Source organism: Esox lucius, chromosome 24, assembly GCF_011004845.1.
Source record: "Esox lucius isolate fEsoLuc1 chromosome 24, fEsoLuc1.pri, whole genome shotgun sequence".
Taxonomy (NCBI): domain Eukaryota; kingdom Metazoa; phylum Chordata; class Actinopteri; order Esociformes; family Esocidae; genus Esox; species Esox lucius.
The window spans coordinates 4,631,478-4,656,637 of record NC_047592.1 but is presented as its reverse complement, the minus strand read 5'-3'; the positions used below and the strand labels follow the sequence as shown (position 1 = coordinate 4,656,637).

The 25,160-nt window shown below is 46.1% G+C and overlaps 1 protein-coding gene across 1 annotated transcript in view; it reads left to right on the top strand.

Moving 5' to 3' along the window:
* LOC105030915 (pyruvate carboxylase, mitochondrial) overlaps window positions 1-10,881 on the top strand; it is a 202,581-nt gene extending 191,700 nt beyond the window's left edge. Inside the window, exons 26-28 of the mRNA XM_029117567.2 lie at window positions 1,385-1,633; window positions 2,909-3,049; window positions 10,622-10,881. Of these exons, the coding sequence (XP_028973400.2) occupies window positions 1,385-1,633; window positions 2,909-3,049; window positions 10,622-10,879 (648 nt within the window). The 3' untranslated portion in view covers window positions 10,880-10,881. The remainder of the gene's footprint in view (window positions 1-1,384; window positions 1,634-2,908; window positions 3,050-10,621) is intronic.
* Window positions 10,882-25,160: the final 14,279 nt, after the last annotated feature.

The window sequence follows — 25,160 nt, the reverse complement described above, 5'->3', positions numbered from 1 at the left end:
AACAGCAGAGAGATAAGGAAAATGTGTCACAAAGGGTTGTGTTCATGGAGTGCAACTCCGTGAATCAGTTTCACTGTCACCTGCATTGTTATCAACATTCTGCAGACTCCGCACCCATACTGGAGGTCAAAGGTCAGCTAAGGACTTTAAACGGAGGATTACGGCTGTTTCAACTAAATCATTGTTTAGGTTCTTGGAAATAGGATTACATTGTTGAAGCAGGGAAAATACTTATTGAAAAACAACTTTGAAGTTATCCCAGTTTCACCAAATGTTAATGTCAGACACAAAGATAATAACAGTTTATTGAACTTCTACTGTGCTTTTCATAGACTCTCAAAGCCGTTCAAGAGCAAAAAAACAAACTACCATGACAAGTCAGACAGCCTTTGAATGCTGCCCACTCCAAGGTCAGGTGGAGGGAGTCAGGTGGGGTGGTCAGGTGGAGGCTCAGGTGGGGTGGGTCAGGTGGAGGGGGTCAGGTGGAGGGGGTCAGGTGGAGGCTCAGGTGGGGTGGTCAGGTGGAGGGGGTCAGGTGGAGGCTCAGGTGGGGTGGTCAGGTGGAGGGGGTCAGGTGGGGTGGTCAGGTGGAGGGGGTCAGGTTGGGTGGTCAGGTGGAGGGGGTCAGGTGGGGTGGTCAGGTGGAGGGGGTCAGGTTGGGTGGTCAGGTGGAGGGGGTCAGGTGGGGTGGTCAGGTGGAGGGGGTCAGGTGGGGTGGTCAGGTGGAGGGGGTCAGGTGGGGTGGTCAGGTGGAGGGGGTCAGGTGGAGGGGGTCAGGTGGAGGGGGTCAGGTTGGGTGGTCAGGTGGAGGGGGTCAGGTGGGGTGGTCAGGTGGAGGGGGTCAGGTTGGGTGGTCAGGTGGAGGGGGTCAGGTGGAGGGGGTCAGGTTGGGTGGTCAGGTGGAGGGGGTCAGGTGGGGTGGTCAGGTGGAGGGGGTCAGGTTGGGTGGTCAGGTGGAGGGGGTCAGGTGGAGGGGGTCAGGTTGGGTGGTCAGGTGGAGGGGGTCAGGTGGAGGGGGTCAGGTTGGGTGGTCAGGTGGAGGCTCAGGTGGGGTGGTCAGGTGGAGGGGGTCAGGTGGGGTGGTCAGGTGGAGGGGGTCAGGTGGGGTGGTCAGGTGGAGGGGGTCAGGTGGGGTGGTCAGGTGGAGGGGGTCAGGTGGAGGGGGTCAGGTGGAGGGGGTCAGGTGGACAGGGTCAGGTCATGGCTTGCACTGAGACGGGCAGTCAGGGAATGGTAATGGAATCCACGGAGGATGTAATAAAGGGCCAGTTTGGGAGACAACCTGACCTTACAGCTGCCTGGACCTCAACAGCCTGTCTGGAAGCCCACCACATAAAGTTCAAAATAGCAGCTCTATGTCCTGTTTTTTTCTTCCTTCTCTCAGGTCCTAAAATCCTTGCCCCGTATGGAGGGGCGCCCGGGGGCCACACTGCCCCCACTGGACTTTGATGCCCTGGAGGCCGGGTTGCGATTGTCGCACGGTAATGACATCACAACCGAGGACGTGATGTCAGCGGCCATGTATCCCAAGGTGTTCGAGGAGTATAAGGAGTTCACAAAGAATTTTGGCCCCGTCGACTGCCTCAGCACGCGACTCTTCCTGGACGGGCCTAAGATAGCAGAGGAGTTTGAGGTACGACGGTGGAACGTCTTGACATGTTTTTAACATCTTCAGCCTGTTCAGACTCTTCCTGGGTACACCCAAGAAAGGAATTGCTGGTTGGGGCTATGTCTTGATGTTTCTTTAGCATCTTTGGCAGAGATGTTTGAGGTTGGTGGTGGAGCATGAGTAGAGTTTTTAGCATCTTTGGAACTATCCTTCCAGAGTCGTCTAGGTCTCTTTTTCACAAAGCTTTAATATCTTTATAGGATCAGCTCTATCAAGGATCTTAACCTTATTTTATTTCTCATCCCCTTTAATTTCTTTATAGAACCAGCTCTATTGAGTATCGTGGCCTTTGTATTTTTTTGGTCGATTCACTGTGGCAGTGTTACCTTGAAACATCATTCTATTTCCCACATTAACAGAACAGAACTTACATTTCAGAAATACAACATTTTAATTGCCTTTGTCAACACGACAGGGCGCTTTCAGCATCTCTAAATGACCCAACAGGCTTGTCTCTGGGAGTGCGCGCAGCAGACCTGCTGTTATCCACCCTAAGTTACAATGCAAGTCATGACGTTCGTGACAATCACGCTACTCTCAACGGGATCACTATGTATCACTAATGAGAGTGAGAGACCAGAATATGACACCCGGGGCATAACAATGCCGGTTGAATTAGCAACACTGGGATCGTCACGGAGCAAAGTAATGCTGAGAATCATTCAATTAACCGTGTATTCCGAGATGCTGAAGATAATTACATTAAAATGATCGCAGGACGTTATTTGTAAACTGCTAAATACAGATTAATATTGTAACAGGTATTGATGTAAGCAATACTGAAGACAGTTATGTTACCAGCATTACAGGAAACAAACAGCTTAGCTACAGTTCAATCATTAGTATTAATAGCATTATTATGTATTATTTATGTATTATTATACTATTATAGTAGTACTAAATATATTACTACTACATGGATCAGAAGAATACAGTGAAATAGCATATTTACAGACAAGGGATGTGTAAATACATGCTTTTGTGCGTGTGTGTTCGTGCAAGTCTGCAGTCTACATGAGCAGTACCTTCTGTTAATAACTCTCCACACACACACACACACCCCAACACACCCCAACACACCCCAACACACCCCAACATACCCCAACACACCCCAACACACCCCAACACACACACATACCCCAACACACCCCAACATACCCCAACATACCCCAACACACCCCAACATACCCCAACACACACACACATACCCCAACATACCCCAACACACCCCTTCCCCAGGTGGAGATAGAGAGAGGGAAAACGCTCAACATCAAGGCCCTAGCGGTGGGCGACCTGAACAAGAGTGGTCAGAGAGGCGTGTTCTTCGAACTCAACGGTCAACTGCGCTCGGTGTTGGTCAAAGATAACGTAGCCATGAAGGTAAGACCGATTTGCTGCGATTTGTATCGTATGACAGATTTGTTATGATTCCAATGTATGACGGATTTGTTGTGATGTGAAGGTAAGACTTATTAGTAGTGATGTGAAGGTAAGACTTGTTTGTTGTGATATGAAGGTAAGACTTATTTGTTGTGATGTGAAGGTAAGACTTGTTTGTTGTGATGTGAAGGTAAGACTTGTTTGTTGTGATGTGAAGGTAAGACTTATTTGTTGTGATGTGAAGGTAAGACTTGTTTGTTGTGATGTGAAGGTAAGACTTGTTTGTTGTGATGTGAAGGTAAGACTTGTTTGTTGTGATGTGAAGGTAAGACTTGTTTGTTGTGCCTGGCCATGTGTTTAAATCTGAGCTGATCATTTGGGCTGCAGTCACGGCTGTTCATGTAGAGTTCCCCATAGAACTCCCCTCATCCAGTTAGAGGGAGAATTGGAAGGAGCTCCACAATTTGGACGCATACAAATGAACCGGACTCCTGTTTTCTCATTTATATCAGTTCTTATCGCCAATCTGCTCTACAAAATTCTGATCTAGAGGGACCTTCACTTCCTCTAGGTCAGAAGATCCTCCATCTGTTCAAAGGAGACGTCAAACTGCTACGAGCCAATCTATACCCTGCCGGGATTATCAAACGAGACAATCTATACTCTGCCGGGATTATCAAAAGAGCCAATCTATACTCTGCCGGGATTATCAAACCAGCCAATCTATACTCTGCCAGGATTATCAAACCAGCCAATCTATACTCTGTCAGGATTATCAAACCAGCCAATCTATACTCTGCCAGGATTATCAAACCAGCCAATCTATACTCTGTCAGGATTATCAAACCAGCCAATCTATACTCTGCCAGGATTATCAAACCAGCCAATCTATACTCTGCTGTTTACTTTAACAGACTTTCATATAACTTTATATCCATTCTTTAGCAGGAATGTAATGTCGGTATATATCCGTTGTTTATTTAACGTCTTACAGCTGTTGTAAGACGGGGGCTCTCTAGACGCTCTGTGGAGAAGACCATCTGTTAAAATATAGTTAAGGATTTTACATGCAAATCTCCTAACTATAATGGTTTATTTATATTCAGTACATGTATATACTGACCACACAACTGTATAATTTGTATAGTTTGTCATTAAAAAAAATAATTAATTAATTATAATTATTTTTACCATTTAAAACTGAAAAACCTAGCAGTGCATCTCATTCACATGAGATGAAGGCACCAAAAACAAAAGAAAATGTAATTATTTTTCTTTTGACCATGTTATGATACCTAATTATATTTTCATTTCCGAAATGGATACTATGTGTGGATACAGCAGTGTGACATTTAAATGTTTGTCACACTTAAATGTTTCAGATCATCAAACAAATTTAAGTATTAGTCAAAGATAACACAAGTAAACACAAAATGCAGGGAAAACAAAATCCAAACCTACATGGCCCTGTGTGAAGAAGTGATTGCCCCCTGCAACCTAATAACTGGTTGGGCCACCCTTAGCAGCAACTACAGTCAAGCATTTGCCACATCTTGCAATGAGTCTTTTACAGCGCTGTGGAGGGGTTTTGGCCCACTCATCTTTGCTGAATTGTTGTAATTGAGCCACATAGGAGGGTTTTTGAGCATGAAGTCGGGTTTTTAAGGTCATGCCACAGCATCTCAATAGGATTCAGGTCAGGACTTTGACTAGGCCACTCCAAAGTCTTCATTTTGTTTTTCGTCAGCCATTCAGAGGTGGACTTGCTGGTGTGTTTTGGATCATTGTCCTGCTGCAGAATCCAAGTTCGCTTCAGCTTGAGGTCACGAACAGATAGCCGGACATTCTCCCTTTTTATTTTTTAAATGGTTCCATTTAACACAGCAAGTCTTCCAGGTCCTGAAGCAGCAAAACAGGCCCATACCATTACACTACCACCACCATATTTTACTGTTGGTATGATGTTATTTTACGTTATTTTATTGTTACTTATAGTCCACAGAGTATTTTCCCAAAAGTCTTGGGGATCATCAAGATGTTTTCTGGCAAAAATTTGACAAGCCTTAATGTTCTTTTTGCTCAGCAGTGGGTTTCGTCTTGCAACTCTGCCATGGAGGCCATTTTTGTCTCTTTCTTATACTGGAGTCATGAACACTGACCTTACCTGAGGCAAGTGAGGCCTGCAGTTCTTTGGATTTTTTTGTGGGGTCTTTTGTGACCTCTTGGATGAGTCGTTGCTGCGCTTTTTGGGGTCATTTTGGTCGGCCAGCCACTCCTGGGAAGGTTCACCACTGTTCCATGTTTTCTCCATTTGTGGATAATGGCTCTCATTGTGGTTCGCTGGACTCCCAAAGCTTTAGAAATGGCTTTATAACCTTTTCCAGACTGACAGATCTAAATAACTTTCTTAGTAATTTGTTCCTGATTTTCTTTGGATCTCGGCATGATGTCCAGCTTTTGAGGATCTTTTGGTGTACTTGACTTTGTCAGGCAGGTCCTATTTCAGTGATTTCTTAATTGAGAACAGGTGTGGCAGTAATCAGGCCTGGGTGTGGCTAGAGGAATTGAACTCAGGTGTGATCAACCACAGTTATGTTTTCACAGGGGGGCAAACACTTTTTCACACAGGGCCATGTAGGTTTGGATTTTGTTTTCCCTTAATAATAACAACCTTCATTTCAAAAATGCATTTTGTGTTTACTTGTTTTATCTTTGACTAATGTTTAAATTTGTTTGACGATCTGAAACATTAAAGTGTGACAAACATGCAAAACAATAAGAAATCAGGAGGAGGGCAAACACTTTTTCGCACCACTGTATATGTGTGGATATGTATGTGTGGATATATATGTGGGGGTATACAGCTCCAGAAAAAATTAAGAGACCACTGCACCTTTTTCTTTCCTTTCCAAAAAAGTTGAAAAGGAAGGTTTAGAGTGAGGAATGGAAGGGTTAAAATTAAGAGACCTCTTATTTTTTTCCAGAACTGTATTTGTGGATATATGTGTGGATATATGTGTGGATATGTGTGTGAGGATATATGTGTGGATATGTATGTGGGGATATGTATGTGTGGATATGTATATGTGGATATGTGTGTGTGGATATATGTGTGGATATATTTGTGGATATGTATGTTTGGATATTTATGTGTGGATATGTGTTTGAGGATATATGTGTGGATATGTATGTGTGGATATATGTGTGGATATATTTGTGGATATGTATGTTTGGATATTTATGTGTGGATATGTGTTTGAGGATATATGTGTGGATATGTATGTGGGGATATGTATGTGTGGATATGTATATGTGGATATGTGTGTGTGGATATATGTGTGGATATATTTGTGGATATGTATGTTTGGATATTTATGTGTGGATATGTGTTTGAGGATATATGTGTGGATATGTATGTGTGGATATATGTGTGGATATATTTGTGGATATGTATGTTTGGATATTTATGTGTGGATATGTGTTTGAGGATATATGTGTGGATATGTATGTGTGGATATATGTGTGTGGATATATGTGTGTGGATATATGTGTGTGGATATATGTGTGGATATGTATGTGTGGATATGTATGTGTGGATGTGTATGTTTGGATATGTATGTGTGGATATGTGTTTGAGGATATATGTGTGGATATGTATGTGTGGATATATGTGTGTGGATATATGTGTGTGGATATATGTGTGAGGATATATGTGTGGATATATGTATGGATATGTATGTTTGGATATATGTGTGTGTGGATATATGTGTGTGGATATATGTGTGTGGATATATGTGTGTGGATATATGTGTGGATATGTATGTGTGGATATGTATGTTTGGATATGTCGCATCGCATCGCATCATCTTCCGCTTAATCCGGGGCCGGGTCGCGGGGGCAGCAGTCTAAGCAGGGATGCCCAGACTTCCCTCTCCCCAGACACTTCCTCCAGCTCTTCCGGGGGGACACCGAGGCGTTCCCAGGCCAGCCGGGAGACATAGTCCCTCCAGCGTGTCCTAGGTCTTCCCCGGGGTCTCCTCCCGGTGGGACGGGACCGGAACACCTTCCCAGGAAGGCGTCCCGGAGGCATCCGAAACAGATGCCCAAGCCACCTCAGCTGACCCCTCTCGATGTGGAGGAGCAGCGGCTCTACTCTGAGCTCCTCCCGGGTGACCGAGCTTCTCACCCTATCTCTAAGGGATCGCCCAGCCACCCTGCGGAGAAAGCTCATTTCGGCCGCCTGTATCCGGGATCTTGTCCTTTCGGTCATGACCCAAAGCTCATGACCATAGGTGAGAGTAGGAACGTAGATTGACCGGTAAATCGAGAGCTTCGCCTTACGGCTCAGCTCTTTCTTCACCACGACAGACCGATACATCGACCGCATTACTGCAGAAGCTGCACCGATCCGTCTGTCAATCTCCCGTTCCATCCTTCCCTCACTCGTGAACAAGACCCCTAGATACTTAAACTCCTCCACTTGAGGCAGGCACTCTCCACCAACCTGAAGTGGGCAAGCCACCCTTTTCCGACTGATGACCATGGCCTCGGATTTGGAGGTACTGATTTTCATCCCCACCGCTTCACACTCGGCTGCAAACCGTCCAAGTGCATGCTGAAGGTCCTGGCTTGAAGGGGCCAACACGACAACATCATCCGCAAAGAGCAGAGACGAAATCGTGTGGTCCCCAAACCTGACACCCTCCGGCCCCTGGCTGCGCCTAGAAATTCTGTCCATAAAAATTACGAACAGAACCGGTGACAAAGGGCAGCCCTGCCGGAGTCCAACATGCACTGGGAACAAGTCTGACTTACTGCCGGCAATGCGGACCAAGATCCTGCTTCGGTCGTACAGGGACCTGACAGCCCTTAGCAAAGGACCCAGGACCCCATATTCCCGAAGCACCCTCCACAGGATGCCACGAGGGACACAGTCGAATGCCTTCTCCAAATCCACAAAACACATGTGGACTGGTTGGGCAAACTCCCATGAACCCTCCATCACCCTGTAGAGGGTATAGAGCTGGTCCAGTGTTCCGCGGCCTGGACGAAAACCACACTGTTCCTCCTGAATCCGAGGTTCTACTATCGGCCATATTCTCCTCTCCAGAACCCTGGCATAGACTTTCCCGGGGAGGCTGAGAAGTGTGATCCCCCTATAGTTGGAACACACCCTCCGGTCCCCCTTCTTATAAAGAGGGACCACCACCCCGGTCTGCCATCCCAGAGGCACTGTCCCCGACTGCCACGCGATGTTGCACAGGCGTGTCAGCCAAGACAGCCCCACAACATCCAGAGACTTGAGGTACTCAGGGCGGATCTCATCCACCCCCGGTGCCTTGCCACCGAGGAGTTTCTTAACCACCTCGGTGACTTCAGCCCGGGTGATGGACGAGTCCACCTCTGAGCCCTCATCCTCTGCTTCCTCAATGGAAGACGTGACGGCGGGATTGAGGAGATCCTCGAAGTATTCCTTCCACCGCCCGACGACATCCTCAGTTGAGGTCAACAGCTGCCCACCTCTACTGTAAACAGCGTTGGTAGGGCACTGTTTCCCTCTCCTGAGGCGCCGGATGGTTTGCCAGAATCTCTTCGAGGCCAGCCGATAGTCCTTCTCCATGGCCTCACCGAACTCCTCCCAGGCCCAAGTTTTTGCCTCCACAACCACCCGGGCTGCAGCCCGCTTGGCCTGTCGGTACCCGTCAGCTGCGTCAGGAGTCCCACAAGCCAACCAGGCCTGATAGGACTCCTTCTTCAGCTTGACGGCATCCCTTACTTCCGGTGTCCACCACCGGGTTCGGGGATTGCCGCCTCGACAGGCACCGGAGACCTTACGGCCACAGCTCCGAGCGGCCGCTTCGACAATGGCGGTGGAGAACATGGTCCACTCGGACTCAATATCTCCAACCTCCCTCGGGATCCAGTCGAAGCTCTGCCGGAGGTGGGAGTTAAAGATCTCTCTGACAGGAGACTCGGCCAGACGTTCCCAGCAGACCCTTACAGTACGCTTGGGCCTGCCGAGTCTGTCCAGCTTTCTCCCCCGCCATCGGATCCAACTCACCACCAGGTGGTGATCAGTTGACAGCTCCGCCCCTCTCTTCACCCGAGTGTCCAAGACATACGGCCGCAGGTCAGATGAGACGACAACAAAGTCGATCATCGACCTGCGGCCTAGGGTGTCCTGGTGCCACGTGCACTGATGGACACCCTTATGCTTGAACATGGTGTTCGTTATGGACAAACTGTGACTAGCACAGAAGTCCAATAACTGAACACCACTCGGGTTCAGATCAGGGGGGCCGTTCCTCCCAATCACGCCCCTCCAGGTGTCACTGTCGTTGCCCACGTGGGCGTTGAAGTCCCCCAGTAGAACAATAGAGTCCCCAGTCGGAGCACTTTCCAGCACCCCTCCCAGAGACTCCAAGAAGGTCGGGTACTCTGCACTGCCGTTCGGCCCGTAGGCACAAACAACAGTGAGAGACCTATCCCCGACCCGTAGGCGCAGGGAAACGACCCTCTCGTTCACCGGGGTAAACTCCAACACATGGCGGCAGAGCTGGGGAGCTATAAGCAAACCCACACCAGCCCGCCGCCTCTCACCATGGGCAACTCCAGAGTGGTGAAGAGTCCATCCTCTCTCAAGGAGTGTGGTTCCAGAGCCCAAGCCGTGCGTAGAGGTGATCCCGACTACCTCTAATCGGAACCTCTCAACCTCACGCACTAGCTCAGGCTCCTTCCCCGCCAGCGAGGTGACATTCCACGTCCCTAGAGCTAGTTTCCGTGTCCAGAGATCGGGTTGTCTAGGCCCCTGCCTTCGACTGCCGCCCGATCCTCTTCGCACCGGCCCCTTATGGTCCCTCCTGTGGGTGGTGAGCCCACGGGAGGGCGGCCCCACGTCGCCCGTTCGGGCTGAGCCCGGCCGGGCCCCATGGGGGAAGGCCCGGCCACCAGGCGCTCGCATACGAGCCCCAACCCCGGGCCTGGCTCCAGGGTGGGGCCCCGGCTGCGCCATACCGGGCGACGTCACGGTACTCAATATTTTTTTCATCATTAAGGGGGGTTTGAACCGCTCTTAGTCTGACCCGTCGCCTAAGACCTGTTTGCCTTGGGAGACCCTACCAGGGGCATATAGCCCCAGACAACATAGCTCCTAGGGTCACTCGGGTACTCAAACCCCTCCACCACGTTAAGGTGGCAGTTCGGATATGTATGTGTGGATATATGTGTGTGGATATATGTGTGGATATATGTATGGATATGTATGTTTGGATATATGTGTGTGTGGATATATGTGTGGATATATGTATGGATATGTATGTTTGGATATATGTGTGTGGATATATGTGTGAGGATATATGTGTGGATATATGTATGGATATGTATGTTTGGATATATGTGTGTGTGGATATATGTGTGGAGATATATATAGTTTTAGAGTACCTCACCCTGTGTGTCGCTCGACTGGTTAACAAGCTAAAATAACAGTCCTGTAGATCCATCTTGTGATCCTGCCTTGATGGATTGATTGATTGACGAAGTGAATTGATTTCTCCCCCCACGTCACCCTTACAGGAAATGAAGTTCCACCCCAAGGCCCTGAAATCCGTCCAGGGTCAGGTCGGAGCACCCATGCCTGGGAAGGTCATAGGGGTCAAAGTGAAACCGGGTCAGAAGGTGACGAAGGGTCAGCCGCTGTGTGTCCTCTCGGCCATGAAGATGGAGACTGTGGTGAACTCTCCGCTGGCAGGGGTTGTCACGGTGATTCATGTCAACACTGATAGTAGTTTAGAAGGAGATGACCTGATCATGGAGATCACTGCAGAGGAGTAGAGAGGGGGGGGGGGGGTGTACCTAGAGTACAACGAGGGAGAGAGACAGTAGAAGCAGAGGAGAGAGAGGGATGGAGGAGTGAGGGATGAAGGAGTGAGGGATGAAGGAGTGAGGGATGAAGGAGTGAGGAAGAGAGATGGGAAGAAAGGCAGTGAGAGGATGAATACACCGTCTCATGGGATATAAAAGTATGAATACACCGTCTCATGGGATATAAAAGTATGAATACGCCATCTCATGGGATATAAAAGTATGAATACGCCATCTCATGGGATATAAAAGTATGAATACACCATCTCATGGGATATAAAGGTTTGCAGAAATTGGAACCAAAAGTATTTTATGGGTGAAAGAAAAACACGAGAATAAGTTTTATTTTAGCGGCGCAAAGATGTGTTTGTCGTTTGTTTAATTATCTTCACTAATGAGGTTTAAATTAGCAGAACTAACGTGGAGGATTACAACGTCTCTTTTGGGGTGTGTGAGTGTGTGTGTGCATTCCTGTGTGTGTTTGTGTGTGTGTGTGATTGTGTCTGTGTGCGTTTGTGTGCGTGTGCGTTTGTGTCACTTTGCAGCAAACTTTAAAAATATATATTGTCTTAATGTTGGCCCCACTAGAGTTAAAATCTATTCTAGAAGCTTTGAAATATTCATGGTAACATGTTTTTAGCTGCCTGCCACCACGCTCACACATAGGTAAATGCACACACATAACCCACGCAATGCATCGTGGGATGGCTGTCATGGCAACGCCCCGATCGTCCTTTCACCCTGCTCAGAACAGAATGAATCGCCAAATTGGGGTTACGATTACATTTATGTAAATGACATGATTGTATTTTATGTTAATTATTTGACTGTTATCTATTTTTGTGGTTTTGTTGTGAAGCTACTCTGTAGTTGCTGCTGTGGAAGTAAATGTTGCTTCGTATAAAATGTTTGTGTTTTTAGGCTCCAATCAACATTTGTTGGTCATTTAAATGAGATGATTTATAATATGCAAATATTTTGTACCAGATGTTTTTGGAAATAAAAAATTCTGAATTACTGCATACAGTACTGGTACATTTTTGGAAACAATTACTGCAAAATCAAACCCAACCAACGACATTGTCCTCTCTACCTTTTAACCTCATCCCTCCTTCTCTCCCTCACTCTCACGTTTTAACCTCATCCCTCATTCCCTCTCTACCTGGTAACTTCATCTTTCCTTCTCACGCTCCCTCTCTACCTTTTAACCTCATCCCTGCTTCTCTCCCACCCTCTCTACCTTTTAACCTCATCCCTGCTTCTCTCCCACCCTCTCTACCTTTTAACCTCATCCCTCCTCTCCTTCCCTATCTAACTTTTAACCTCATCCCTCCTTCTCCCTCCCTCTCTGCTGCTTCCCTTAATCCCTCAATCTCTCTACTTTCATCACTCCTTCCATCTTTATAACCCTGCATTTCTTTCTCCTTTCATCTCTGAATCCCTCCATCTCTCATTTCTCCCTTCACCCATCTGTCTTTCATGTGTATATTTCCACATGGGTGTAATATTCATGCATCAGCATTAGAAATCTGTTATACAGTATATATTAACCTGAACTTGTTACCGCTTGTTATTTTGCAATTTTAAATACCAAGCCACAGTGGAACAATAGCACAACCGAAGTAAAAGACATTTTTGAAAAATTTGACAAACTACGATTCTTTTTTATATCTTTGAAAATATTGTTCTCAAATGTATTTCTTTAATTTGTATTTTGTACTTTTGTCGAGTAGCACCGTAGAGACCCACAACATTAGAGTGAATCTTAAATAGTGGAATGATAAAGAATTCCCAAGAAACATATAAAGAAATACATCCCCCTGTTGTCCCTTTGAGGACACATCTTGGGCTTGACCTTGACAGCATTGTCTGGTTCTTAAAAAGAACGGCTGCTCACAAAATGAGCACATTTTATGTCAATCTTAAAAGAAGCGTGTGATTATTCATTATAATTTTAGTGAATTTGATATTCAATAAGTTATTTTAGTGAGTTAATATCACAGGGATAAGTTTTTTTTTTTTTTAGAGCTGTGAAATACTTGCTTCAGGATCTCACTACCAGCTTAACAAGTCCATCCCTCTGTCTTGGCTGTACCTTTGGGAGCTAGATGGCGTGATGCATGTCGGCCAAGCATTGCCTGGGGGGCGGGGGGGTGTATGGTATTGTCAGCAGGATTTCCCAAATGTGTCATTCTCCAGCGAGTCCCAGAGGCGAGTCAGGCGCCTGCATGCTAACAGAGGTCGTCAGTCGAGTAATCGAGACCTCAACAGGTGCAGACCGACTTCCTGGTCAGACTAACTTCCTGGTCAGACTGAGTTCCTGGTCAGGCCAACTTCATGGTCAGACTGAGTTACTGGACAAGCCACCTTCCTACTCAGGCTGACTTCCTGGTCAGGCTGACTTCCTGGTTGGTCGTGCAGGGTGGAAAAGAAGTAGAACGGTGGATGCCTAGGAGGAAGACACACCACAATCTTCAACTTTTCCGAGCCAGTTGAGAGTTGCTGCGATGAGACGGGGATGCAAGTACGTTGGGGAGGTACGTTGGGGAGGTATGTTGGGGAGGTACATTGGGGAGGAACCAACCAGTTCAAATAGTTTGTTTTACTGTATCCATCAAAATGAATGAGCAACCCAAGTCCTAGACTATGGTGACATTATCTACCAACACAAGTCCTAGACTATGGTGACATTATCTACCAACCCAAGTCCTAAGCTATGGTGACATTATCTACCAACCCAAGTCCTAGACTATGGTGACATTATCTACCAACACAAGTCCTAGACTATGGTGACATTATCTACCAACACAAGTCCTAGACTATGGTGACATTATCTACCAACCCAAGTCCTAAGCTATGGTGACATTATCTACCAACCCAAGTCCTAAGCTATGTTGACATTATCTACCAAACCAAGTCCTAGACTATGGTGACATTATCTACCAACTCAAGTCCTAGACTATTGTGACATTATCTACCAACTCAAGTCCTAGACTATGGTGACATTATCTACCAACTCAAGTTCTAGACTATGGTGACATTATCTACCAACACAAGTGCTAGACTATGGTGACATTATCTACCAATTCAAGTCCTAGACTATGGTGACATAGTCTCTTCACAACTTCAACACTGGAAGTTGAGGAGGAATCATTTGGGCTGCTTTTGCAGGTTTTTATCATTTCGACCACGCTTGTGGATGATATGGTGCTTACCACGCTAGTGGATGATATTGTTCTAACCAAGCTTGTGGATGATATCATTCTAACCACGCTTGTGGATGATATCATTCTAACCACGCTTGTGAATGATACCGTTCTAACCACACTTGTGGATGATATGGTGCTAACCACGCTTTTGGATGATACTGTTCTCACCATGCTTTTGGATGATATGGTGCTAACCACGCTTGTGGATGATATCCTTCTAACCACGCTTGTGGATGATATCGTTCTAACCATGCTTGTGGATGATATCGTTCTAACCACACTTGTGGATGATATCGTTCTAACCACGCTTGTCCTGCAGCTGTCTTAAGTGCAGCCCGAAATACATAGTTGAAATCAAGACAGACTTTCCTCCATTATTTAGGGATCTCCCCAAAGCTCTCCTTCTGTGGCATTGAGGGGGTCTAACTTAGCGGCGCTACGTCCAGCAGAATGGCTAGATTATCCATGCGTTAGTTTAGAAAGCTGTTTGGCCGAACACACAACATTCCTTGATCCAATCACAGAGCCAATGGGGTGTAAAAATGGCTGTTCAGCTCTTCAACAAGACATTTAGCGACAATTACTCCTTGGACACCACCCCCCCCCCCCCCCCCCCCCACCCAAACACACACACACACACGCAGGCACGCATGCGCGGGCCCATGCACACACACACACACATATCTTTTCAACCTGCAACTCAGAGGGGTTGAAAGCAGAAGTGCAGCACCAGTGCACAGTGGGCAGCCTCTCTGTGCGGAGGAATCTAACGTACAGGGACCTATAGAAGTATTCCTCCGTGGGCTCAGACAAGGTTAAAAAGAAATTGCAGTGTGTTTGTTTTGGTGTGTATGTCACGGATGTGTTGGGGCGCCCTGACTGATTCCTGCCATGGTTCTTCATTTCAATTTGACTACTTCAGTTGAGTGAGAAGAGACTGTGAACGAGGCCTAATGTGTGTGTGTGCGCGTGTGCATGTGTTTCCTTAGCTCTCTCATTAAACTATAAAGTCGTTCCACAGAATGAGCTTATTGCTTACGAAAAGAACCAATTCAATTACACACACACACACACACACACATAAACAAACACAAACAAAACACACACACCTCTCATCTTTTGACAGGCCTTTACAGAAAGTTCTGTACCTTTGGATGAGTACACTGGAACTTTTGTGTTTGTGTGTTTGTGTGTGTGTGTTTGTGTGTGTGTGTTTGTGTGTGTGTGTTTGTCTGAGTCACTGATATAGAGAGAAAGAAAAATAATAAGAAAGTTGGGTACTTAATAGAGAGGATGAGATAGAAGGAGAAAAATGGGGTAGAAAAAAGGATAGAGATGAAGACGGTAAAGAAAGAGAAAAGTGAATGGGAGGGGTTCTGGGATCAGTCTGAGAGGAGAGTGAGGGAAAGATGGAGAAGAAAGACAGGAGGAGAGGAGAGAATGTGGTAAAGAGATCAATCAAAACAATAGAAATTCCATTTCACTGTGGTTTCACTACTGACCCCCTAAATGCCATGGCATTGATTCAGTATTGAACCTCTAATGACATGGCATTGATTCAGTATTGAACCTCTAATGACATGGCATTGATTCAGTATTGAACCTCTAATGACATGACATTGCTTCACTACTGAACCCCTAATGACATGACATTGCTTCACTACTGAAACCCTAATGACATTGTTTCAGTACTGAACCCCTAATGACATGACATTGTTTCACTACTGAACCACAAATGAAATGACATTGCTTCACTACTGAACCCCTAATGACATTACATTGTTTCAGTACTGAACCCCTAATGACATGACATTATTTCAGTACTGAACCCCTAATGACATTACATTGTGTCAGTACTGAACCCCTAATAGCATGACATTGTTTCACTACTGAACCCCTAATGACATTGTTTCACTACTGAACCCCTAATGGCATGACATTGTTTCACTACTGAACCCCTAATGACATTGTTTCACTACTGAACCCCTAATGGCATGACATTGTTTCACTACTGAACCCCTAATGACATTGTTTCAGTACTGAACCCCTAATGGCATGACATTGTTTCACTACTGAAACCCTAATGACATGACATTTTTTCCCTACTGAACCCCTAATGACATTGTTCCACTACTGAACCCCTAACGGCATAACAATGTTTCAATACTGAACCCCTAACGGCATAACAATGTTTCACTACTGAACAACAAAAGGCATGACATTCTTTCACTATCTAATGGCATGGCGTTGTTTCTATTGATGAAGCCTGGTCAGCAGAGGCCGTTAGCTGAGTCTGCGTCTTTGGTGATCCATCTGGTATTGAATTCAACCGGGGAACTCTGAGTGCTTTAAACAGAATTTCATGGATGTCGTATGCGCTGCTAAGCATGCTGGTAAACGGCTATCTATCTCTGGTACAATACCATCAATAAGGGATGAATCAAACCGCCTCAGCAGGCACTTACAAATGCACAAATGCCTGAAAATGTACTGTGCCTCAGAGAAAGTAACATACATCGACAAGTTCAACCGCTTCTGGAAGAGGACGTGTTTCTTTCAATAAGGACGGAATACATCCCAGCTATCGCAGAACACAAAGGCTCTCTGAAATAAAATTAAAAAACGTTTGCGCTCACAGTTGTGAGTTGCTTTGGATAAGAGCGTCTGCTAATTGACTCAAATGTAAATGTGAAAGCATGAGACAGTCGCTGACTCAGTAAGGCTCCTAGGGCCCAAGCCCTCCAGTAATTCCCACTATTACGACTCATTCCCATTATCCTTCGGCTGGATGTCCTCAGAACTCAAGCGGTGCTAAAATATGAAATGAATTTCCTGTTGAGCTGTGTCATCCCATTAGGTAACGATTTTGCAGCCAATGAATTTGAGATGGCAAGACTGTGCGAAGCTGTTTTGCTAGACCTTGGTGTGAACACACAGGGTGTTTTCTTTTCCGGAAGCCTCTCTAATGCAAGTTCATCTGAGCTTGGTTCAGCCAGAGGTCTTTGTTATTCTGTGTCTTTACTAATGACTTCCCACTGACCTCAAATAAGCCTGTGTGTCAATATAATGCCGACAACTCAAACTGATACACGTCAAGCTGTGACAGCAAAATCCCCTGACTGGCTCTTCTCACATGGTACTGCTGACAGTTTTAAAATGGTCACGAGCAACAGGTTTGTCCTTAGTATTTTCCCAATGAAAAGCGTTGCCTTCGGGACAAGCCACTCTCCCAACTCTAAAACAATGTAATCTAGATCTATTACTGAATAGAGTGGACTTTGATCTTACTGAGGAGATTAGATGGCTGGGCGTCACCCCAGTAAGAAACTTCCATGGTCAAAACGTACAGACTTAGGGTTTGCTAAAATGGGAAGAGGCGTGTCTGTGATAAGGTGTTTTCTCTGCTCCTGACACCTCAACCACGTGTATTTTACACATATATATATAGTGTCCTGTACAGTGTGGAAAAGCATTGTAACTATTGTCGTTCTTGAATATTCATACCGTTTACGACCACAGCTGTTAAAATGTGGTTTAGCAACCCAGAGAACGCTGCCAGGCTCACGGTGTCGTGACGGATATCAAATTGTACCCGAGCCGCTGAAAAAGAATTCGACCCCACGGGATTCTCTGCCAGTTGAGTCAAGATGCCAATAAAAAACAGAGTTAAAACAAACAGTACATGACCCTACAGGGTCTATTAATACATACACCTTTTTCTTTTTATGTATTGGGTGTTGTCATTTTCCAGTGGTGTGGCGTAGTGGCTATTATGTGACTGATACAACTAGGATATGATTGTGACAAGTGATTGTCTCATCTGGCTGTCTTGAGATGGAGCACTGGCTGTTGGTCACTGTTGATGGAGTGTCTGTAATTTGAATAAAGTTTAAGGGCAATACACAGATTCATGCGTATGTACAATGGGTGACACCCCTAGCTCTTTGTGTCCCCGCTCACCAACAGGTAACCCGTCTGGATTGATGATCGGCCCCTGCTCCAGAAACTGTGGCGATGAGTTGGTCGGAAAATTGATCGGGTTTATGTTACAGGAATAGGTCACGCCTCTTGTGAGTTAGCAGGGAACTAAATGAGCAGTGGGCTTTCATTCTCGGTCTGGATTGTGGATGTATCATCTGTATGACCTCAGACGGCACTGTTTTAGCGACATCGTTTTGTATTCGCGCCATGTCAGAACGTAAACTTGTCTTCTTTGAAACTGTATGCACCTGCTGTGGAAAATCCACTGGGGGCCATGCATTTTATGTCCCCAGCGACGTTACGCGATGAATGTTGAAATGAGGATGAGAAATACACGCGTCATGATTAAATTATTTACATATCCACCTATACTATTTTCTTGTTTTTGGCAAAATGTAAACATCCAGGGTGCCTTTGTATTGCGCACACACACCCACACACATTAAATGTTTCAAAAAGGTGGGTGGGTGTAGTCCGTGAGTGGTGGAAATTAACCTGTTAGCTTAGTACATAGTGAAATAGGCTATTTTGGCTCCCCTAACATTAGTTACTTAACATCTTCACAGAAAATTCTGAATCTTTACATTTCGTACTTCTTTTAGCCTACATTTAATCAATGCAGGCAAACCTTTAGCAAGCTACTGATCCTAAATCAGTTGTCCCTGCCTGATGCCAGGCACAACATATGCAGCTTCAGGCTCAGCAGCCCTGTCTGTCCATCCCCATACCCCTGAACCAGCCCTACTCCCTGTCTGTCCATCCCCATACCCCTGAACCAGCCCTACTCCCTGTCTGTCCATCCCCATACCCCTGAACCAGCCCTACTCCCTGTCTGTCCATCCCCATACCCCTGAACCAGCCCTACTCCCTGTCTGTCCATCCCCATACCCCTGAACCAGCCCTACTCCCTGTCTGTCCATCCCCATACCCCTGAACCAGCCCTACTCCCTGTCTGTCCATCCCCATACCCCTGAACCAGCCCTACTCCCTGTCTGTCCATCCCCATACCCCTGAACCAGCCCTACTCCCTGTCTGTCCATCCCCATACCCCTGAACCAGCGCTACTCCCAACTGGAGGTGAGCAGCATTGCGTTGAATGACATGTCAGTTGGCATTATTTCAGGGGGTCTGTGGGAATTATTTTGATTGTTATGAAAATAATAAAATAATGAAATCCTTTCCAATGATAAGAATCTGGGCCTGATGTGATGGGGGCCCAAAATCCCTGGCAGCGCCAGGTCACGATAACCATAGCAACAAATTTCAGACATTAGCAAACCTTTGCCATATTTTCCCTACCACAGCCCACCAATCATTCTTGACCACCTTCATTCTATTGCATCCTGAAGACCAGTTATCATTAAGGCTTTGACACAACATCTACGTTCCTACTCTCACCTAAGCTTTAGGTCATGACCGAAAGGACAAGATCCCGGATACAGGCGGCCGAAATGAGCTTTCTCCGCAGGGTGGCTGGGCGATCCCTTAGAGACAGGGTGAGAAGCTCGGTCACCCGGGAGGAGCTCAGAGTAGAGCCACTGCTCCTCCACATCGAGAGGGGTCAGCTGAGGTGGCTTGGGCATCTGTTTCGGATGCCTCCGGAACGCCTTCCTGGGAAGGCCCATCCCACCGAGAGGAGACCCCGGGGAAGACCTAGGACACGCTGGAGGGACTATGTCTAGAGGAAATGTCTAGGGAGAGGGAAGTCTGGGCATCTCTGCTTAGACTGCTGCCCCCGCGACCCGGCCCCGGATAAGCGGAATAAAATGATGATGATGATGATGATGACACAACAACTGAAATTGGATGTAGTATAACGTTAAATAGGGATGTTAACCGAATTGTAACTAACGTAAGTATTGCTATCATCAATATGATGATAAAACATCTAGTTATAAGTTGTTTGCCTTGTGGTTTTTAAACAAAATCTTCATCAGCTCCCATTGAGGAAAGTATTAAGCTCCTGATGTGTATGAAAGATAATTTTTAATAATGTATTATATTAAATCACATTCATTCATTCATTATGTGGTGGAATATGATAAGACCTGAGCAACAGAATGAAACACAAAGGAACTATTTTGGTTTCAGCGTGGGCGAGTGGGTGTTTTTATGTAAAAAACACTATATAAAAAATACTCTGAAAACAAATACACACACACACATACAGACACACGCACGCGCACACACCCACACAATAACACACACGCACACACACAATAACACACTGACTCTCTGATCCATTGATCAGTGGAATTATCTAACAACCTCATTGGAACAAACATTTACTGACCTTTCATGCCTGCCTGAGGTACTGGACATGTGTGTGTGTGTGTGTGTGTGTGTGTGTGTCTGTGTGTGTGTTCCTGTCTCCACAATGTGGACAGAAATGTCCCCAAACCATGGTCAAATCAATTAAAATAATTTGAAAAAACATTAGAAGTGTTAGGTGTAGGTCAAACATTACAGTTGGCAATAGGGTTAGAATGAACCATGCCCATTGTAGGCGCTTTTGGCAGTGGACAGGGTTCAGCATGGGCACCCTGACTGGTCTGCAGCTACACAGCCCCATACACAAAAAAACTGTGATGCACTGTGTGTTCTGACCTTTCTATCAGTACCAGCATTAACTTTTTCAGCAATCTGAGCTACAGTAGCTCGTCTGTTGGATCGGACCAAACGGGCCAGCCTTCACTCCCCACGTGCATCAAAGAGTCTTGGCTTTTCCTTCCTTGGACCACTTTTGATAGGTGCTGACCACTGCAGACCGGGAACACCCCACAAGGGCTGCAGTTTTGGAGATGCTCTGACCCAGTCGTCTAGCCATCACAATTTGGCCCTTGTCAAAGCCGCTCAGATCCTTACGCTTGCCCATTTCTCCTGCTTCTAACACATCAACTTTGAGGACAGAATGTTCACTTGCTGCCTAATATATCCCACCCACTGACAGGTGCCACGATAACGAGATTATCAGTGTTATTCATGTCACCTGTCAGTGGTCATAATGTTATGGCTGATCTGGGTACACCCCAACAATATGTGTTCAGTTTTTCCAAAAATGTCCGATTTGTTCTGCCAGAACCCAACAATTACATCAGTCTTTACAATGTCACGCTTATGACCAAACATCTCAGTTCACACTGCTCAAACATTCGACTTGTTGTTTTCTCCCTCCCTCCCTCCCTCTTCCTATTGCTCACCCTCTCCTGTCCTCCCTCCCTCCCTCCCCCCCATACCACCCCCCCTCCCCATCCACTGTCCCCAGCTTTTTGTTCTTCCTCTACTCTGCATGGCCTCCAGGTCTTCATCCCTAACTCTGTATTGTCACACAACAGGAGAGCAGTGTGAGGGAGGGAGGGGGTGTGTGTGTGTGTGGGGGGGGGGGGTGGGTTGGGAGAAGGAGATGAAGAAAGGCAGGGTAGACATTGAGAGAGCAACCGGCAAGGGAGATGGAGGGAGAGGGAGGCAAGAGAGCAAGGTATAGGACCTTGAGGCTCTGTTTCCTCTCTCTGTCAAACTCCGTCTGCTTTAATGTCTCTCATTCTTCTAAAGGAGAGGATGGACATTTTCACTCTCCCTTTCTCCTTTGCTCTTTCCTTTCACTTTTTTCTCCCACCCAACCTTTCATCTCTCCTTTCAGCACTCGACCTTCATTTATCCTTTTTTGGCTCACCTCTCTCTCAGGCACACACCCCCAATACACACATCTCCTGTCCTCAGAACACCTCCATGTTCCTTAAGAATCCAATGAGGTGGCTATTCCTTTGTAACTGAAAAGTTGGGTACTGACAGTTTGGTGTTGACAGTTTGGTACTGACAGTTGGTGTTGACAGTTTGGTACTGACAGTTTGGTATTGACAGTTGTGGGTTGACAGTTGGGTGTTGACAGTTTGGTGTTGACAGTTTGGTACTGACAGTTTGGTATTGACAGTTGGGGGTTGACAGTTGGGTGTTGACAGTTTGGTGTTGACAGTTACCCAACATCATCTGACCAGCCACATGGTCTTTCTTGAAAATGCAGTAACATTTATTAAAAGTTGAATTGTTTTCCACTCTCTTCTCATTTCTTTTGGGGAGAGTACATCTGCTTTGATGAAGTCCTTCCAAACTTATAAACAGACCAGCGTTTTCTACTGAATCTGTGGAATTGGATTGTGATGACAACGATTAATGAAAAATGCAAAAGGCCACGTACTTCTGTGTCTCGAGAACGCTGTTCGAAAACTGACAATAATGTTCCAGAAGTTGCTTCTGGGCTTGAGATAAAACGCTGGTCTTATCTGCGCATAGATATGCATCTATGCATAATATGTGTTTGTGTAAGTGAGTGTGTGTATGCTGTTTAGTGTGTGCGTGCGTGCGTGCTTGTGTGTGTGCGTGCGTGCATGCGTGTGCGTGCGTGCACGTGTGTCCCAAGTGCAGTAGCATAAATAACTGTGGTAACAGGAGGGGACAGATCCCTGACGCGGAGTAGAGCTGACATGGATGATGCCAGAGAACATCACGCCGTATCGTCACGGAAACCAAACTTGGGAGAGAGAGAAAAGGCAGAGGAGAGTCAGTCGAGAGAGATCACCAACTGCACAGGGGGATGAACACAGAGGGAGTGAGAGAGAGAGGAGAGACAGGGAGAGAGTGGGGGAGAGAGGGAGAGACAGGAAGAGAGTGGGGGAGAGAGGGAGAGACAGGGAGAGAGTGGGGGAGAGTGGGGGAGAGGAAGAGAGAGGGAGAGACAGGGAGAGAGGGGGGGGGGGGAATGCCAAGCAAGAGGAGAGGATGGATCAATGGGCCGAATGTTGAAGTGTGTGTGTGGGTGTGTGTGTGTGACTGATGGATGGGGTTGTCTGTGCAGCCTGGGGTGTACATAAGGAGGGGTGGAGGGAGCGAGAGAGTGGGCTAAGGAGGGAGGGATGATGGGATTGATTTGACTGGGCCTGTGTCCTCCAGCAGACACTACGTGTCACAGCTTGTCTCTATCATATCTCGCTCATATCTTTTTCATATCTCTTCTCACTCTTTTTCTCGCACGCATCTTTCTCATATCACTCTCATATCTCCCTTTGGCTCCCTCTTACCCTCCATCTTAATCCACGTCCACAGGTGGTCCTCTCCTCCATTTCATCCTCTTCTCTTTTTCATTTGTCAACAAAAATGGAATATCAATTGTCACCACACTCTTTCACTCTCTATCACCCCCTCTCACTCTCGATCACTCCCTGTCACTCTCTCTCTCTCTCATTCCCTCTCACTGTCTGTCACTCATATTTCTCTCTCTCTCTTATTCTCATATTCTCATTCTTTTTTGGAATGTGATGTTTTAGGTTGCTGAACCCAAGGAACAGCTGGCTTAGTGGGGAATCTTTTTTTATGTTTACGTCTCTTGATATTGTTGTGCAGTGAGGGGATTTGGACTTGCTTGTTTTAAGATGCTTGTGAAATGATATTGTTCACTTTTCTATTAAAATACGGAGGGGTTGCTGGCCCAGTTAGTTGGAGTTTTTCTTGACAGTTGATAAATGACTCTTGCGGAACACTAAATGCTTTAGATTTTTTGTCCCACTTGGTAAATTAATTTCAGTTGAGTGTAACACACTTAACTGCCATCTAGATCAATTGGTTCAATAAATGATTGTAAAATGTTGAGTAAGATCCTAATTCAAATGTATGTTGTTATATTCTCTTGGAGGGCAGACGTTTGATGTTAGTGGTAACAGAGGGAGGCCATGTGCTGTGGTTTCTTCCAATGTTTTTTTTTTTTTGCCAATTCATTAATGTAGATGTTAAATAGAGTTTGACTAGTTCAACACCCTTATCTCCTTGAAGATATATATTTTTTTGCATATTGCCAATTTTAACAGCATATTTTTTCGAGTGTAAAAATAAAACGGTGTGTCTCTGCCAAAACATAGAATTTTCCCAAGCCTTCTCTGACCCTTCACCTCAGTTAACCAGCCCACTCTGACCCTTCACCTCAGTTAACCAGCCCACTCTGACCCTTCACCTCAGTTAACCAGCCCACTCTGACCCTTCACCTCAGTTAACCAGCCCACTCTGACCCTTCACCTCAGTTATTCAGCCCACTCTGACCCTTCACCTCAGTTAACCAGCCCACTCTGACCCTTCACCTCAGTCATCCAGCCCACTCTGACCCTTGACCTCAATTAACCAGCCCACTCTGCCCCTTCACCTCAGTTAACCAGCCCACTCTGACCCTTCACCTCAGTTAACCAGCCCACTCTGACCCTTCACCTCAGTTATCCAGCCCACTCTGACCCTTCACCTCAGTTAACCAGCCCACTCTGACCCTTCACCTCAGTCATCCAGCCCACTCTGACCCTTGACCTCAGTTAACCAGCCAACTTTGACCTCTGACAGTGGTATGGCCATTGAACTAACCCAATCTTACCTCACTGACCTTGAACTGTTCCTCAAATTTTTCTCCTGGTAGCCTGGCAACAATAGTCATGGTTACCATATATCCGGCCAATTACCTGTTGGCAATTATCTGGTTTGGACCAGATTAGATTTGCCCTTAACTGCAGAGACAGTACATCCTCCTGTACCTCTGTACTGTTATATTCACCTCCCATCCGTAGACCACCACTCCTGTACCTCTGTACTGTTATATTCACCTCCCATCCATAGACCACCACTCCTGTACCTCTGTACTGTTATATTCACCTCCCATCCATAGACCACCACTCCTGTACCTTTGTACAGTTATATTCACCTCCCATCCATAGACCACCACTCCTGTACCTCTGTACTGTTATATTCACCTCCCATCCATAGACCACCACTCCTGTACCTCTGTACTGTTATATTCACCTCCCATCCATAGACCACCACTCCTGTACCTCTGTACTGTTATATTCACCTCCCATCCATAGACCACCACCGATGGTTACAGCTTTTCCGGCTGCAACCATCGGACGCCTGTAGTGTTTGAGCATCAGCGCCCACATTAAGTGGACTTTGTGGCGCAAAAGTGCATTTTTGTGTTCATTTTATTTACTTTCATTCACACTGAGTGATCAAACTGAGAACCCCACTTTCTTTTT